The following is a 16,788-nucleotide window of genomic DNA, read 5'->3' as shown; positions in this document are numbered from 1 at the left end:
CATGACAGAAGCAAAACTCCTCGTTCATAATATTTTTTACGCTCTCTACTTTTGTTGTGTCATGACAGAAGTTCATAATATTTTTTACGCTCTCTCTACTTTTGCTGTGTCATGACAGAAGCAAAAATCATCGTTCATAATATTTTTTACGCTCTCTTTGTGTGTTTTTTTTTTGTCATGACAGAATGCAACGCCGTATAATCACTCTTTCACGAGTACAAGAAAACCTTAAAGCTCAACCCTCAGAATTGATCACAGAACATTCTGAGTCATATTTGCATGTTAATATTCTAGCAAGAGAAGCCATGTATCATGTATGATTGGTTGCCCCATGCTTACAGTTGTCAGTTAATTACACAAGTACTAGCAGATTGTGGCAGCATCAGTATACTGTTCTGCTCAACAATGATGCAGTATATATAATGACTTCATAAGCAAATCATGCGTATGTCTCACAATGTCACCACGTTCACCCACCATTGCACCAAGGCAAACAGGTACCTTTCAGCACAGAAGATTTGATGTATAACATACGAAGTACGAAGTAGAACAGTTGAACATGATCAGCAACAGCAACATGTGCCATATGCAGTTCCTCATGCACACCTAGGACTACGCTAGCTCCAAGGAGTGGGCAGACTAGACAGGATCTAAAAATTACAGAAGTGGACGCTATTACAGAGGGCTTGCAAGTTGCAATGCAAAGGCACAAGAATCCATTGTCAACTCTGATGATCATTTGGCCATACCTGTAGTGTATCCTGGAATCCCTGGAACCATGTTGCAGATGCCTGGAACTCGTTTGCTTTCCTACAGTCAATGGAAAACTTTGCGTGCGTGTACAACCTCGATCAATTATGTGGTTAATAGGACATGTCATCTCTTGTCAGCATTTTCACATGGCTTCATCAATCATCTACTGAATTAAGGAGCTGATCCTCATCTACCGATAACTTTCTTAAAGCTTTAGACAGCAGCGTATATCTGGTGACTACTTGCCTGTAGAGCTTGTGCAATTGCTTGACTTCCGCTGGAGTCAAGCTTTCAGTCTCAGAGTCCATGAATGGGAATTTCAATCCTGTTAAATATGAACTAAGCATCGTGATTATGCAGCTGAAGCCAGGAAAACTAAATCTAAACCCAACCTTAGATGGATTGAGGAACATCATAGGTACGGTAGACACTTCAAATACTTTGACAGAATGCTCTTGTATAGCTGCTAACTAAATTGATTCTTAGACGAGACAAGAAGTCCAGAAGGAAACTTACCATGAACGTGCAAAAAAAACTAATACTTTAATTGAGGTGAAAACTTTATTCTGAAACAAACTGATCCACTAATGTTAAAAACAGACCTTCTGTATCACCAGATTCCTCGTTCAGTCCTGTTGTGGATGCACCCAATCCTTGTGAACTACTAGTGCTAGCAACAGATATGTGGTTACCAAGTTTTGCAGACTCCATATGTGTCTGGAACACACTTTCCTCCATGGACAGTGAGTGTCCATTAACATTCATTATAAACATCTTTGCTGAAATGAGGTTTGTGAGATAGTATTCGACTTCAGAGATAAGCCTTGTTTCTCTTCTGAAGAGCTGAATAAACTTTAGATTTGAGTGCAACTGAGGAGGATTGGCCTACATCAATTTTTTAGGTGCTTGGTCAGTTGAACTCCATATAGTAAAAAGTTGCATATATTAGGGATAGGATTCCCTAAGTAGAATGCACAAAGTAACACAGAGACATTGGTGACAACTAACAGCTTTCAACTGACTAGTATCATATGCTCTCTAGAGAAACTCATATTCCTTAATGAACCAAAAAAGAAAATAAGCTTTGGTAACAATGTGGCATATAAGAGTAATATTAACTAATAACAAACAGCAACAATCAAATTTACACCATAAGACCATTAGATCCCATTAATACACCAAACATCTATACTAGTTACATTATAAAAAATAGGCATTGTCACATTAGCAAGTAACAAAATGCAATTTATCAGTAATGTTACCCAATTTAGCTGTACAGAATAAAGAAAAAAAAAACCTAATGTTAACTGTACATATGATACGAGATTCATAAAATTTATGATTGTAAAACTTGAACCATAAGTAGGGAGTGGATTCTAATCCCTCGAGGGGATGTCCCCTCGTATACCTTTTTCTTCCAAATTCGATATAAATAGTTACAAACAATTCTGAAAAAAATTGAAAATGTAGACTGTAGAGTATAGTGATATCTATCGGTCTACCAAAAATCAAGTTCTAATTCGATCTACACATTGAGAAACAAGATAAATTTATATGTGAACAGTACGCTACTGTTCATACGTTGAATTTGTCTTTTTTATATCTCGACGTGAGTTGAGTTTCAACCTAAGATTTTGTGGAGTTGTATAGATATGTTATATGAGTGTTGTCAATTTTTTCCAGAATTTTTCATAATCATTTAGATGTTTTTTTTAAGCAAACGAGGTGACATCCCCTCGAGGAATCAAAATAGTTTCCCCCATAAGTACTCAATGATCTGTCAGCATGTAATCATGTCAATCTGGATGAGAAAAATTAGAGAAAGAATAAATAGCAACAAAAGTAAGCTTACCTTGATTGTAATGTAAATAAGAATAGGAAGAAAATCATCAGCCCCTGATAGTGTTCGATCATTTGACATTGACACATTTAGCAGCAAGTTATTGATGACTTGGCAACAGCTCATGATGCAACTAAGCTTTTCTCGTGGTGATTTGAAGGAATTAATCTTTTGCAACTCTTTAACTGCAAGCTAGAATGGCATAAACATCCCAAGGTCAGAGTTAACTTGGGCATTGGTGTGTTGATGACAGGTGGCAGTATTTCTTTTATGTCAAGCAGATGTAAAATTACAGCAATGAACCAATCATAGGAAGAATACAGGGAAAGATAATCGCTTAAATGTTGACCCCATGCATTTTTATCATATATATTATACATGGTGACCAAAATGCAAGCTAATGCTGGTTTTATATAAGAGATAATTCAAAGTAACCCAACACGATAATTTGCAATTTACCTTACACCGTGATCAATATACAAAGCTTTCAGAGTGCACCTTAATATTACTAGGGGGTATACGTATAACTCATAAGTTCATTGTTCACAATGTTACAGTCACAGACTATTGACTATTAGTATTAAGTAACAATGAGCTGTGAACTTGTACAGGCTGCGTGCAGGAACAATAAAAGTCACATGGGAAGTTCTGAATTTTGGGCTAACACCCGGAACAATGGAAGAATGACTCAAAGGTCTGTCAATTATTGTCTTACCAGCCACGCTGCCTCATTGTGCAGAAGCTTGGGTATGTCCAAGTGATGAGGCCTGACAAAGTGCTGCAAGAGACCAATCTTCTCTGAAATCTCCATGTCGGATTTCACATCCTCCGCGGATGAAGCGAAGGCTCGATCGAACAATTTGGTCATGATATACTTCTCAAGCCCCTAATCGCGCATAACAAAGAGAGACGCAAGACGTTCAATCGAATGCCACGCAAATCAAGCGCAAGGGTTAGGGTAGGGCGGGCTCACCTCGAGCGCGTTGTCGATTTCCTGATTGGTGGCATTGGCCCAAAGCGGGTGGTCCCTGATGGCGGTCTCCATCTCCGCGAAGAAGGTCTGGACCCTGCCGCCGTCGACCTCGGCGTTGGGCTCGCCGCCCTGGGAGAGGGACGCGAGGAAGCTGCAGTTGAATCTCAGGTCAGAATTGTCGCCATGGGAGGGGAGGGGAGGGGAAGCGACGGACCTCCTGATGGAGTGGAAGAGGTCGGCGGCGGCGGGGCGGCGCATGCGGCCGATGAAGTCGTAGAAGTCCAGCCGCGACGCCGGCGACGTGGGGCTCTCCATGGCGGCCGACCGTGCGAGCGATCGGGGTTGGAATTCGCGAGCCGCAACACTGCAATCGAAGAAGGGGATTTGGAATCGACAAAAAGAGGATGTGGAATCCCAATCCCACCAACACGTGTCTCCCGTCTCTATCTCTGTCGTTTAGTTTTTCTTTTTCAAAATATAAACGACGGTGTAACTTGTCATTGCGTAAATTAGAAAGGTATAAAACCATGTTGCTCAACATAAGAAATCACATGCATAAGGCGGATCGAGGATAAAATCACATGCACATGCGTAAATTAGAGAAGACTAATCTCCTTCTCTCTCTTTCAGACCCCTACTATTTTTTTCTCTCCCTCTTCTTTCCCCCTCTCCCGTGTCCTACTATCGATGACTTGAGTTCCCCTGGACCCACGTTAAATCCGCTCCATATCAATGAAAACCACATCGCTGCTAACCAAAAGAAGAATAGTTAAACAAATCTTGACTAATTGAGATTAGTGCTACGGATTACTGATTTAGTTATATGTATAAGTTAAATATTTTAAAACCTAAGAAATAGCCTATAATAAGTGATCTACACTACACAGTTGAAGATAGTACGTTTTTCTTTTCTTTTTTTCTTTTAAAAGAAAGCATGGAACAGATCATCCAATAGTCTGAACAAACTGAAATAACAGCGAGCCACTTTAATGGCTGCCTCCAACATGATTAAAGGGAAAAAATGCATTTTGTTTCTGATTAATTATCTGATAATATTTTTCTCTAGTCGTAAAAGGAGAATGAATGATCGACCTTCTCTTTTTTTTTTTGAAATATTATGTGGAAATTTGATCATATCGATGTTTTTTCATCTGCAACGAGGTTCAACGTCAGCTTTTGTGCAAGCAGGTCAGGTGCCGTTTCTCTTCTCTTATGAATAACATCAAACCAATAACATATGCATTTGTTACATCATGACCATAATATGTGTACACTTGATGATGCAGAGACTACGACTAATGATTTCCATTATCAGAGGGGGTGATATATAATAATGCCTTCATGCATATTGCTATTGTTCAATCACAATTCCAATCTCAGGCGGTTCGGTGGGGCATGTGAAGGGCATCGGGGACAAATTCATCAGTCTGATAAAGTCCTTGACATGTTCTTCCTTTCCACACAAAAGCTCCTGCTCGCTCGGGTGCGCAATTTGATATTGCTCAGGGCAAAACGAACACTTGTTTCCGGAGCACTGTGGATTTTCTGAAATGGGAAGATCGAAAGTAAGAAAGAAAGAAAGCTGAATAAGAATAATTGCTTTTAGACTGGTGAATAAGAATAATTCTGAATCTGAATGTAGATGACTTTTGTAAGAAATAGCTTAATTTTACTTACCAATCATGGTGCAAGCTTCAACGATGGAGTCGTCGTCGGAGCAGCCATCGCGTAGCTCTGCGAAGAAGTATTCGACGGGTGGTGCAACCAGCTGATCCCTCCTGTGAGCCAAGAAGCTGACATGATGCCACATGTTACCTCTGAAAATGACGCAGGCGGCCATCAAAGGCTTGACGAGATCATACTCCGCTCCCTGAATTTAATTTAATTTAATCCGTGAACAACATAAGCACACATTACATATAAGTAAAGAGCGAAGAAAGTGATGCACACACATATAAGCTGCTTACCGGATGATTGGCATTGTAATGGTGAAGAGCGGCGCGAGCTTTCCAAATGGAATAGCCGTCGCGCACCCTGCAATTAATATATATAGTAGTTAGTACAATACAATACAATACAAATCAAATCATCCGGTATAAGCTAAAGAGTAAAGATATAAAAAAACAGTTTAAGCTGGTGATCAATTTCAATTTATACGTACTCCTCGGATGGTAGCGGGCGGGTGCACAGATAATCTTCCTCTTCCTCTTCGATGGCCTGACGTCTAGCATCCTCCTCCTCCATCCATCTCCTCAACTCCGCTTCATCCGAGGCATCGCCTAGCATGGCAGCGGCAGCTCGAGACACGAGAGCACCCATGGATCGGAATGATTATTACTTTCTTTCGGATAATAACTGGAGTGATCGAATTTCTTCTTCGCGCAATTCTGGTGGTGTCTGATCGATCTCTTATTTCCGATCGAAGTAGCGCCTTGGCTGCGTACCAGTAGTATATAAGGAGGAGAAAGAATCCGAAACGCTCTCCGATTCGGTCCCATATCCTTCCTTTCCAAATTCCAATCCGATTTGATCCATGTCGTCGTCGATGGCAGGAGACGCAGCCAGCCGGAAGGGAAGACGACGTTAGTGGGCCGACAGAAGGCCCACCAAAAGAGTATGTAAAAATAATAAAAGAATAAGTTCACTTTCCACCCCTTTTCTGTAGTGCAGTTTAACTGAGTAAAATGCATGGAGGGTCATTGGGTGCGTCAAGTAGGTCACTAATGAGTCAAGTGAGTTACTTGTTCATCTAACTATCCACATGAGTATACCTTCTATATATGACATGTTACCTATGATTGAAAAAAATTGCTTTGACATATGTAGAAAATCACATGTGTATTTTTTTCCCATTCTCACAGCACTACCACTTGAAAATACACAAAATTAGGAGAACCATATCATTTCACTGTGCTTTTATTATGAGATATTGTACAATCTTAAAACCTTAAGAAAGGTTCCGTTAATACAAATAAATCGAATAATTGGACTAAATTAACTAAGATATATGATAACCAACAATTAGAAAAGATATATTAAAACATCTAAAACGACGTGCTAATCCGCCGATACAAACCGCTATGATAAGCCATACCTCTTCCTGGAGAGCGAAACCAATGTAGCCCAACTCGAAACAAGAACTCGTCGAGAAAAGTAAAACAAAGGTGAGGCGATGTGCCGAAAGCGTGTATTGAACTATTGTTTTTTTTTACAAGCCCCTAGGCATATATTTATACCCGAAACATACAAACCATGTCCATATCGGACAAGACTCAAACTTGCTAAAGTACGATAAACAAATGAATCCCTAGGCGGATTCCTCCCACAAATTTCTTAATGGAAACAACTAACTCTTATCCCTAATTAATAGATATAATTGCCCATTACAAAATCAACTCTTATTCGGCAATACCTCTGAAGCTTTTAATCTGAATCCAACTTGAACTTGAACACTGCTTGTATTGGCTTTCCTACCCCTATCGGCTAACTGAATCTGATTCCGTATCAACTGATACAGCCTCCAGACGATACGCTATTCCATTTGGAAACAATCTTATCTCCTTCAAATCCGCTTCGATCTGGACTTCAACTTCGAGTATCTTTACCAAATTTGATGTTAATGGCTCGATAGCCTCCACCTCGATATCCGTCCTCAACATCACCACTTCCTCACTATGGAGAACCTGCGACCGTCGATTCTGTCCTCCTGGGCTGCCGCCACTCCGGATATGGAGGTGAATGCCGTTGGGAACGGCTCGGTGGGGTTGGGCTCAACGGTGGCGGCAGGAGGGGAGTGAGGAGGATGCATCTGCCACCTATTCCTGTGTTGCAGCGAGTGATAGGTCCGTCTTGACCTCGTCGGCAGCGCCGTCCTCGGCCTCCCTGCGCCTCGCCTCAACCTCTGCCTCCCTGCGCCCGCGGCTGAAGCTCGGGATGGAGAGAAAGGTGCGTCGTTGCCGCCGTGCGCTTGGGAGAGGTGGGAGATAAGTTTTTCTTTTATATGTTTTTTGTGTGACTTACATGTGGGTTCCACATTTTTTTAATTCTCTCCTTGTTGACTAGGATGCCACGTTAGCGAAACTACTCATGCATACTTGCAGGACCTATTTTATACGGTTTTGAACACTTGAGGGATAGAGATTCTAGTACTTACAGATTCGACGTAAAGTTGGAGGATGCAAAGTGGACTTGATGAAAAGTAAGGGCCTGTTCACTTTGATGCCAAAAAAAATCTTACCAAATTTTGGCATTGGCAAAATCTTGGCATAGTTAGCAGGATTTCTTATATAGTTACAAAAATTTGGCAGCAAACTAAATGTAACCACTTTTTTGGCAACTTTAACAAAACGTGGTATGGTTGAAAATGACATAAAGTGAACAGGCGTTAAGTATCATGATGAAGAAGCGGATTTCCTTCTGCCGTATTTGGGCTGTTCTGATAGTCACCTTCTTGGCCCACTATCTGTTGGGCCATTGGTCATAATGGGCCGTGCGGCTCACTTGCTCACCTCGCACACTGTTCGCCTCACACGATGAGCTCGAGAGGCCGACCACGAGCGCCGGCGGCGGCGGCGGCGGCGAGGGAAAGCGCAGCGGTTCCCGGTCGTTTGCCGGCCAGGTCTTATAGAGAGAAAGGCTTGGCAGCCAGGTTTCGCGCGGGGGCCGACGTTTCCTGCACAGATCTGGCTCAGGTGGTAGCCGTCGGCCGGTCAGATCCGGCGTGGGGAGTCAGGCGGGACGGCGGTGACTCGGAGGGAGGGTGAAACGTCGATTCACGCTTCAGTTCTTGTTCCGGCTTGATCCATGATTCCTATTCATTGATTATTTTTTCCTCGTTTTTTTCCAGCATTCCAATTTTAAGCATTACTAATAGAAACATTTTGTCGCAGTTTGCTGGGTGTGATGGTGTGAAGAACTGAAGATCTGCAGCCCCTGGGCCGTTGGAGTGATTGTTGGAAGGTCACGCATTGAGAGTGGCAAATGGCCAAACGCTCAATCCATCCATGCTCACATCACTCAAGGTATCAAGCTGCGAAATCACATAATCTTTGCGTAGTATTTGTTTCATATTGCCATATTGATGATACTTTGTACACTTGTACATTCATTGAGTCAGTACCAACTCTTGTCCAGACCAAAAAAAAAAACCCTCCGATGCTCAAACCTCAGCGCAGTTTCTCTCTTCTTTTTTTTGGTCTAATACCAGAATGATTAACCAGGATGTGCACATACATATATGGCTACAAATATGCATGTTTAAATTAACTATATATATATATATTCTCGTGGCCTGGAAAAATGTTTGTGTGCCGGTGACAAATGGAGGACTGGGGATACGAAACCTGGATGCTTTTGGACAGGCGCTGAGACTCAAGTGGCTAGTCAAAAGCATAGAACAGAAAAACCGTCCTTGGGCCATGGCAGGATATCGCCTGGGATTAGATGTGGAGCGAATTTTCAGTTCTGCCGCCGAGTTTTGTGTTGGCAATGGCAAAGACACAAAATTCTAGACAGCAAACTGGTTGAATGGACACAGCATTTCTTGGAGATGGCCGACCCTTTACACTTATGTGGGCCGGTCCCAAATTACAATATCTCAGGCGCTGAGCAACAATAGATGGGTGCGAGACCTGCGAGGTGCACTCTCAAATGAAGCTATAGCGCAGTTCTTTCAACTATGGGATGAGATTCAGGAGGTGGTTCTCAATCGGGAAGATGATACCATTCGGTGGAAGTTCTCTGCCGACGGCCAGCTCTCAGCCTCTTCAGCATATGAGCTCTTCTACATGGCAAGGGAGATCTGCCCATTCAGTGAACTTATCTGGCATATCAAGGCTCCCTCCTGGGTGTGATTCTTCCTGTGGCTGGCGGCCAAAGGTCGTTGTTTAACAGCTGATAATCTTGAGAAGAGAGGGTGGCTGCACGACGATTCTTGCCACTTATGTCAGCGAGAGGAGGAGAGCTGTTTGCATCTTTTCCTAACCTGCGATTTATCCAGGAGAGTCTGGACTTTGATGCAAAGATGGATTGGCATCGGCTTTGCGCCACCAACAATCAACGATACAAGCCTAACTGAATGGTGGATGGCGGCGAGACTGAATTTTTGGACGGGCTATAGGGACATTTTCGACGGCGTCTTCGCACTAACCTGCTGGTTCCTGTGGAAGGAGCGCAATGCGCGAGTGTTCGAGCAGAAATTTTGAAGCACAGAGCAGCTAGTGAGCGACATCAAGGAGGAGATCCTCATTTGGAAGTCGGCAGGAATTTTCACCACATGTAATGGCGATAATGATTAATTTGTAATCCCTGTAGCATACAACTATAGCTTACATGGTTGGGGTTTTTGCCCCAATCATTTCGACAGCATACTGTCGTTGTAAGCTTCTATTGTAATGATCCTTTCTCCCAATCTTAATGAAATTGGTCGACCGAACTTTCGGCCGACCCGGCAAAAAAAGTATATGCACAACAATTTAACATCCATGGGCTGCATAGGATTTTCAACCTTATAGTTCCCTTTATATGCTGTTGGTTGCTTTCCTCCAATAAAAATACATTTTTATTTTCTGAATAATATTGCACCTGAAGGTTCCTTTCCACTCTTTCCCTTTGATCTGTGATGGGACTGTCTGAATCCTTTGTCCTCATATTCACCAATTGATTGCTGTAACTAGAATAGTATGATGTATTGTAATGTTAATAGCTGTTGCCCTGTTCTGATTGAACATATAACATATCTTTTGCTTCTGATGGTGATTTAAAAAACACTTGACCTGATTTTTGAATTTTCAGATTAGTTATAAAGAGTTAAAGACAGTACCTAACTACCTGGGTTGGTGATATAATTGGAAGGTAGGAAGGATGATCTTGCTGCAACAAGAGGTGCGTGTCACATTGAATCGATTATGTTGCGTGTACTATAAACAGATGGTGTTTTCTTTCAATATATATAAATACCACCAAGATGGAAAATCAACCTATAGAGCATACAAATAGTTATGTTGTTATATACTGTAATATGTTCAGAATAGCAAGTGTTTCTGAATTAAGTGATGGGAAAGCAATAAATCTGCTTGCACCATGATTAGTTGCTACAGTTTCATTACAGTGCCATTTTTTTAAAGGTTATTTTTATAGAAATCCTTTTTTCTGTGGTTGTGTATAACAGAGGCTGAGCAGAGGTCACATTAGTTCAAATAGTTTGTGTGCTAATATCTGAAAACTTGTTAAGTTCACTATATTATGTTTGAAGTGAACGGTCCAGCATATGGGTAAAGGAGAAATCTATAAAGAGTCCAGAGAATAAAAAGAAGCAGAACAACTTGATCGTGGAAACAACACAAAAGAAATAATAATAATAAAACTAAGTTTCTTCTGGAAGAGACTGAACGGCAAATAAGTGCATAACCGTGGCTGTCAGAACTACTCTTGAGGCAATGTAACTCATGTACTTTGCTTCCGAGTTCAATACAACAAAGCCTCAACCTCCGGGCCTAGCCATGGAGCTCCTTATCCGTTGTTCAATGTGTATACCTGAACAAGTTTGACTATTTTTCCCAACTCTGCCTACCACAACTGCTAGATCCCTGACTGCTCTCTAATTCTGAGTATTTAGTCATTAGTCTTCGAATCAGCATGGCCTTTACTTTGTTTGCAGAGTTTGACAAGAAGCTCTCAGTCTGTCCCTTCTTTCTGTATCTGTTGATGAGTTCTTTGGTTAAAGGTTCCTTTAGTGTCAACAGGTGGATTTCATCTATGCACTCGTACAATACCCATCTCACTGGCCCATCTTAGGTATGGTTGTCGAGGACCCTGAGGTGTAATTCCTCGCCAACAAACCGATAAGCGAAGCAGACCACCGTATGATTGGGATCCTTTTCCCTGTTGCTGCTCCCACGGTAGACAAGATCATTCTTTGTTGTGCAGATCATGTACTCGTCATTCACCCACAATGTGGCCAGCAGTGGACCATGGGCGAGTAAGAGACGCACTGCTGCCTCATGACTGACGTCTTTCTGGACATTTTTGTACATATGGTATCCATTTATTGGTAAGAAGATACCCTGTGTTGTCTCCACTCCTCTTCCCTTTGCCACCACCTTTAGCACATCCTCCACAAATGCTCCGTCTGCAGGGCTCCACACCTTTTTGTTTATGCATTTCTTCTTTACACCCTTGGGCCTCTTTGCTTTTAAGGAGAAGCTACCAATTCCATGTAGGGTCTCAAAGGCTAGTCTATGTTGTGCTTCCACACACATAACACTGGCAGCTATAGAGCATATTCCTGTAACAACATCAGTAACCAATAGAGTCAACACACATTTGTTTTGTTCAGCGGTTATCAAAATTTTTTAATGAGAGGATATGGACAGTAACCAACCATCTATCTGAATGAACGGTGAACCCATTGCCATCCACCAACTCCATTCACTCGGAAGTTTTGGTTGATACCGTCGTAGTGTGACCCAACTGATGGAGAATTCCAATACATCCCATAGGATGTTGTCCATGAGCAAGTGTAATAAGTTTGGGGCAGCTAAATTTTCATCACAATCATTAAAACCAAGCTTGAGCTGTGGCGTTCCTTGTTTTGCTTTTACCTGTCCCATTACCATAATTTAGATTAAGTAAGATTTACAAAGTAAGAATAACATTATAGATTTAGCATGATTTATAAATAACCACAATGCTGCACATATCACAAAATGGCATTATAGTGGTGAAAAAAACTTTTTGCAACATGTTTCTTCAGTATGGTAACAAAAACTTTTAACTATTGTGCCTGCAGAGGAAATTCTAAAAGAAGGCTGTAATGCATCAAATTCTTGACGGTGCAGTGCTTCTGATCCGGATTAACTGATTAAGTGCTTAGTTATTGGTGGTGCTCAAGCCAGGTGTAGGTAAAATGCATCTCTAGATTGCATTTGACTCGATGGTAGCTCTAATTTGCTGGTTTTTTTTTTTTTTGGAATAGAGTGGCATGCACATTTTTTCATGATATGTCCAAGACACCACATGAGGCTCTTTGCTGATAAAGGAGTAGTTTTGATATAGAATCTGGCAAAATTATTTGCACATATGAAGATCCATCCCTTATCATCGCATCTGCAATCCACACAGGTATTTTATCTATTTCTTTGGTCTGGCTAATCCGTATCACTATATGTATCCTGACTTTGTTGTACCAGTACATGCAGTGATACAGGTTAGTTGAAAGGCATACCAACTTTCAGTGCCTATGAACTAATCTGTATCACTGTATGCAGTCTGCTAATTATTGATTTTCATGCCCATTCTTTATGTCACACTATAGTCTATTGCAAATTGAGTCGAACAATTCATCATTTTCTGAATATAAATTCCTTTCCAAATCCTGCAATATCCATTTGTTTCAGTAAATTAGTTATCATTGGCGCATAATTTAGCGTCCTAATTTGATGTTCGTTTTTATTTCATAAAATATTCAAGGATAAACGCAATGCATCGATTGTGATATGGTTTATTCACAGTGGGAAATAAACATGGAAAGTAATGGCTAAGGCAATTGGATTTTGGGGTGCTATACATAATCAACGAATTATTATTCAGAGACATGATAGTTCTTCCTAAGAGGTCAGTATACATTTTCTTCTCAGAAATAGTGATGCTATTCGTATTTCTTCTAACTTATATTTGCAAGGCAACATGATGGTTTCTGGGATGGCTTTTTAAGAGATTATTCTGACAAGGGTCAGGGAATTACCTCTCGTCTGGGATGGCCAAATTGGAACTCAGCAGACTCGCTGATGACTGTCATGATGAAGCTGGGATGGTCTTCGCCAGAGGAAATGGCACAGCTTGCCGTGTCTCTCGGGGCTACTTGTATTCTTGCTCCCTGGATGGGCTGCTCGCCGGAAAACCGTAAGGAAGGAAGGTGCGCCTGCTCGCTGCGGGTGCGCCCTAGTTCTTTGACAACATGATCGCTGGGGCAGGAGGCCACAAGGATGGGGGGAGGCAAGTCAAGCTTCCAGCTAATGTAGCCGTGGGCAAGAGCGTTTTCCGGCGAAGACGAGCAGCCGGAGAGATGTACGCCGGCGCCGGCCCCAGCACAGTCTGCTTCTGCAATTTCTCTCTCGTCATGATGGCTGGAGCAGGGGATGGCTCTCACGCCTGGACGATCGTCGCTAGAAGGCGGAGACGAGGAGGAGAAGGAGCAGTAGCAGGAGGAATGATGTGAAGCGCCAGCGGGAGCTTCCTCTGCGCCATCCTTGCCGTGAACCCGATCCATCGCATCGGGTGTTTCTTGGTCAAGTTATTGGCTTCTTGAATTCACCGGCCGGGGAATCGTCACAAGGTTCGCCGCCGGGAGACGAGCAGCAACAATACCTCAACGCCGGTGGCGCCCGCCTCACCCTCGTGCCCTTTCTTGGTTCCGGAGGTGGGATCCTGGCCCTGGGAGGCGACGAGGCGGAGGTTGACGGGAAGATGCAGGCGGGGGCAAGAACTCAACGCCGGTGGCGCGATGGGCTGGAACGGAGGTGCCTGCTTCACCGTCGTGTTCTTTCTCGATTGCCGAGGTGGGGATCCTCCGATCCTGGGAGGTGACGAGACGAGGCGGAGGTTGACGGGAGGATGGAGAAAACAGAGACGAGGAGGAAGGGGCGGAAGAAGCAGAAGAAGAAGAAGAAGAAGAAGAGGAGGGAAACAAGCAGCTTTAAACAGGGTTGGGATGCTTGGAGATTCGTGAGAAGAAGTGCTTCCCCACCGTTTGATTATGTTCCTTGATTCGTGTATACATCTCGACCTACGACTTACATGTGGGTCCCACCTTTTACATCAAAGCTATTTATTCTCCTCTCTCTCTCTCTCTCTGACCTCCTCTCTCGTTATCTCCTCCAGCCAGGACTGCGTCTCTGCGTCGGCGGCTGGCTTCTCCAGGTGTTGGAACTTGGAGTTGGAGGCTCCGATCGAGATGGAATCCGCCGCACGGCTTCCCGCGACCACCAGCACAGCCTCAAGGAAACGACGGCGAAGCGTGGCCGCCGACGAGGATCAGCTAGCTAGCACTTGATCGATGATCATCGCTGCGTGCGTCGCTCCGGGGTCAGCGTGTTCCTCCACGTCTGCCTCTGCCGAGCAAGAGGATCAGCTAGCTTGAGGTGCAGCGGCTAGGCTACCCGTCGAGGCGTCGACCATTGGGAGGACGCACACGCCGGCCGGGCTCACCGCCATACGCACCAGCAATTGAGCCAGAGGGGGACGGATAGCGAGTTCAGGCATCCCTTTATCTGGCATCTGCGCCGCCGCCCGACACACGTGAGCGGCTGCAAGATTCATGTAGGGGTTCTGTACTCTACTCATTCATCATTGGTGCAATTCATTTGTACTGTATTATATCCAGTGTTCTAAATCTCCGGAGATTTAGAGCATTGATTATATCAAAACACGTATAACGAATCATATATATTTTTCGATATACACTACCTGATTAGCAATCGCCCATGGATTGTTTTCTAGTACTAGCTCATATGTTGAGATTTCTGTGAGTAATCGCCGAGTTGTCACAACATTTTTAAGTTTTAACTTTCGAATGCCTGCGAGCTGTTCTTATGCACTGTAAACAGTTGTACTGACTTGTGGGTTATTAAAGATTTTTAGAGCATGACAAGAAATAAGTTTTAAGGAGAGCAGACACGTACCCAAAACAGATGGGCAAATAAGGGAGCAAGTGGGTGGACCCGCAAATCCATTTATTCAATCTGTAGGTGGATTAATGGATAGTCTCACTTGTATCTTAAAGCTAAAATAAAAAGAGGAATTGTTACTAAGAAGAGGGCACACCTAAGCACAGCTACGATTAGAATTTGTTTGATGATACCTGAATTTGAATTGATATATTCCTTTTTGAAAAGATATCAAAGAACTTTGCCTGACGTGTTAATAGCTTATGAGGAGAGAAAAAAAATAAGTTTTAATATTACAAAGGGCATCATAGAGGCCACTACATGCCCGAGATTAACCACAAAGCCGGGGCACCCTCTTGATACACCGATCTATGTATCGATCGTGTCCGGCTGTCAGATGTGCAAATAAACAGGTCGCTAAGAATGTTTTGCGAGCAGTTGCTAATTTGCTAGTAGTTACTACTTTTCAACCACAATTTCAATTTCAGGCACTGTGACGGGGCATGTGAACGGCAACGGGGACAAATTCCTCAACCGCAGAAAGTCCTTGACATCTCCTTCCTTTCCACACAAAAGCTCCTCTTCGCTAGGGTGCACGATCTCATAGCGAGTAGGGCAAAGTGAACACTTGTTCCCGGAGCAGCTTTGCGGATTTTCTGACAGAGAGAAAACATATCAATTAAGCTGAATTAGGAATTTAGGATGATTGGCCGCTTTTCTTAGACACATTGATTGATGGAGACATTCATCAAATTATTAAGCATTGTTATTAGAAAGAAATTAACACACGGAAAGCTTACCGATCATGGTGCATGCTTCAACGATGAAGGAGTCGGATGCGCCCTCGCGTAGCTCGGCGAAGAAGTATTCGATGGGTGGTGCAGTGGTCTGACCCTTCCTGCGCGCCAACAAGCTAACGTGGTACCACATGCGACGCTTGAAGAAAACGCAGGCCGCCATCAATGGCTTGACGAGTTCATACTCCGCTCCCTGAAATTAATTATAAAATAAATCATATCGATCAGACACACATCTAAATAATTACGTAGCGAAAGATCAATAATATATCAATTCACTTTTCATCTATATAATTAAGCAAGTGATTCATAAACATTAAATACTAGTAGTAAATTCATATACACTTAATTACCGTATGATTGGCATTGTAGTAGTCAAGAGCGGCGTGGGCCTCGCGAATGGAATAGCCGTCGCGCACCCTGTAAATTAATGCACGGGGATTTGCCGTCAAATACAATTTTTTTTAACAGTTTAGGGATACATACCCCGATATAATCAAATCAGTCGTACTAGTGTACTTACTCTTCGGATGGAAGCGGGCGGCTAGGCACATAAGGCTGAGGATCCTCCTCCTCCTCCTCTTCTTCTTCTTCATTTTCGTCTTCTTCTTCTACTTCTTCTTCTTCTTTCTCCTCTAGTTCTTTTTCCTCTTGTACACAAGTCGCCATCAACCGAGACACAAGAGAACCCATTGATCGACAAACAAGCTACTAATGGTCTAGTACGCTTTCGATGCCGTGGATCTACTGAATATATAGGGA

General features: G+C 42.9%; 2 protein-coding genes and 1 long non-coding RNA gene across 11 annotated transcripts; 1 reads left to right on the top strand and 2 right to left on the bottom strand.

Moving 5' to 3' along the window:
* Window positions 1-498: 498 nt before the first annotated feature.
* On the bottom strand, window positions 499-3,954 carry LOC127766696 (vacuolar protein sorting-associated protein 9A-like). 2 transcript variants are annotated; one of them, XR_008016278.1, is made up of 7 exons: window positions 3,781-3,954; window positions 3,567-3,717; window positions 3,309-3,479; window positions 2,606-2,785; window positions 1,356-1,638; window positions 750-1,078; window positions 499-650 (listed from the first exon to the last, which is right to left on the bottom strand). XR_008016278.1 is itself a non-coding variant. In XM_052291818.1 (6 exons), the coding sequence occupies exons 1-6, from the start codon at window positions 3,879-3,881 to the stop codon at window positions 909-911; spliced, it is 1,056 nt and encodes a 351-aa protein (XP_052147778.1). In that variant the 5' UTR covers window positions 3,882-3,954; the 3' UTR covers window positions 499-908. The 2 variants fall into 2 exon arrangements, 1 of the variants encoding a protein (XP_052147778.1); XM_052291818.1 differs by having other exon boundaries at window positions 499-1,078.
* A 4,115-nt stretch (window positions 3,955-8,069) lies between these two features.
* LOC127766705 (uncharacterized) lies at window positions 8,070-15,218 on the top strand. Of its 8 annotated transcripts, XR_008016286.1 has the most exons (8): window positions 8,070-8,354; window positions 8,456-8,587; window positions 10,359-10,448; window positions 12,355-12,466; window positions 12,541-12,686; window positions 13,076-13,178; window positions 13,279-14,362; window positions 14,445-15,218. It is a non-coding gene; the product is annotated as an uncharacterized LOC127766705 (long non-coding RNA). The 8 variants fall into 8 exon arrangements; XR_008016282.1 differs by having other exon boundaries at window positions 8,070-8,587; window positions 12,355-12,462; XR_008016285.1 differs by having other exon boundaries at window positions 8,070-8,587; window positions 13,295-14,362.
* A 290-nt stretch (window positions 15,219-15,508) lies between these two features.
* On the bottom strand, window positions 15,509-16,637 carry LOC127766703 (uncharacterized). The gene is made up of 4 exons (XM_052291827.1): window positions 16,550-16,637; window positions 16,380-16,446; window positions 16,030-16,219; window positions 15,509-15,885 (listed from the first exon to the last, which is right to left on the bottom strand). Exons 3-4 carry the CDS (start codon window positions 16,187-16,189, stop codon window positions 15,689-15,691), a joined length of 357 nt encoding a protein of 118 aa, XP_052147787.1. The 5' UTR covers window positions 16,190-16,219; window positions 16,380-16,446; window positions 16,550-16,637; the 3' UTR covers window positions 15,509-15,688.
* Window positions 16,638-16,788: the final 151 nt, after the last annotated feature.

The sequence above is a fragment of the Oryza glaberrima genome, chromosome 3 (genome assembly GCF_000147395.1).
Source record: "Oryza glaberrima chromosome 3, OglaRS2, whole genome shotgun sequence".
NCBI classification, from domain to species: Eukaryota; Viridiplantae; Streptophyta; class Magnoliopsida; order Poales; family Poaceae; genus Oryza; species Oryza glaberrima.
The sequence above is the reverse complement of the archived record's forward strand: the minus strand, read 5'-3'. Positions and strand labels throughout refer to the sequence as shown.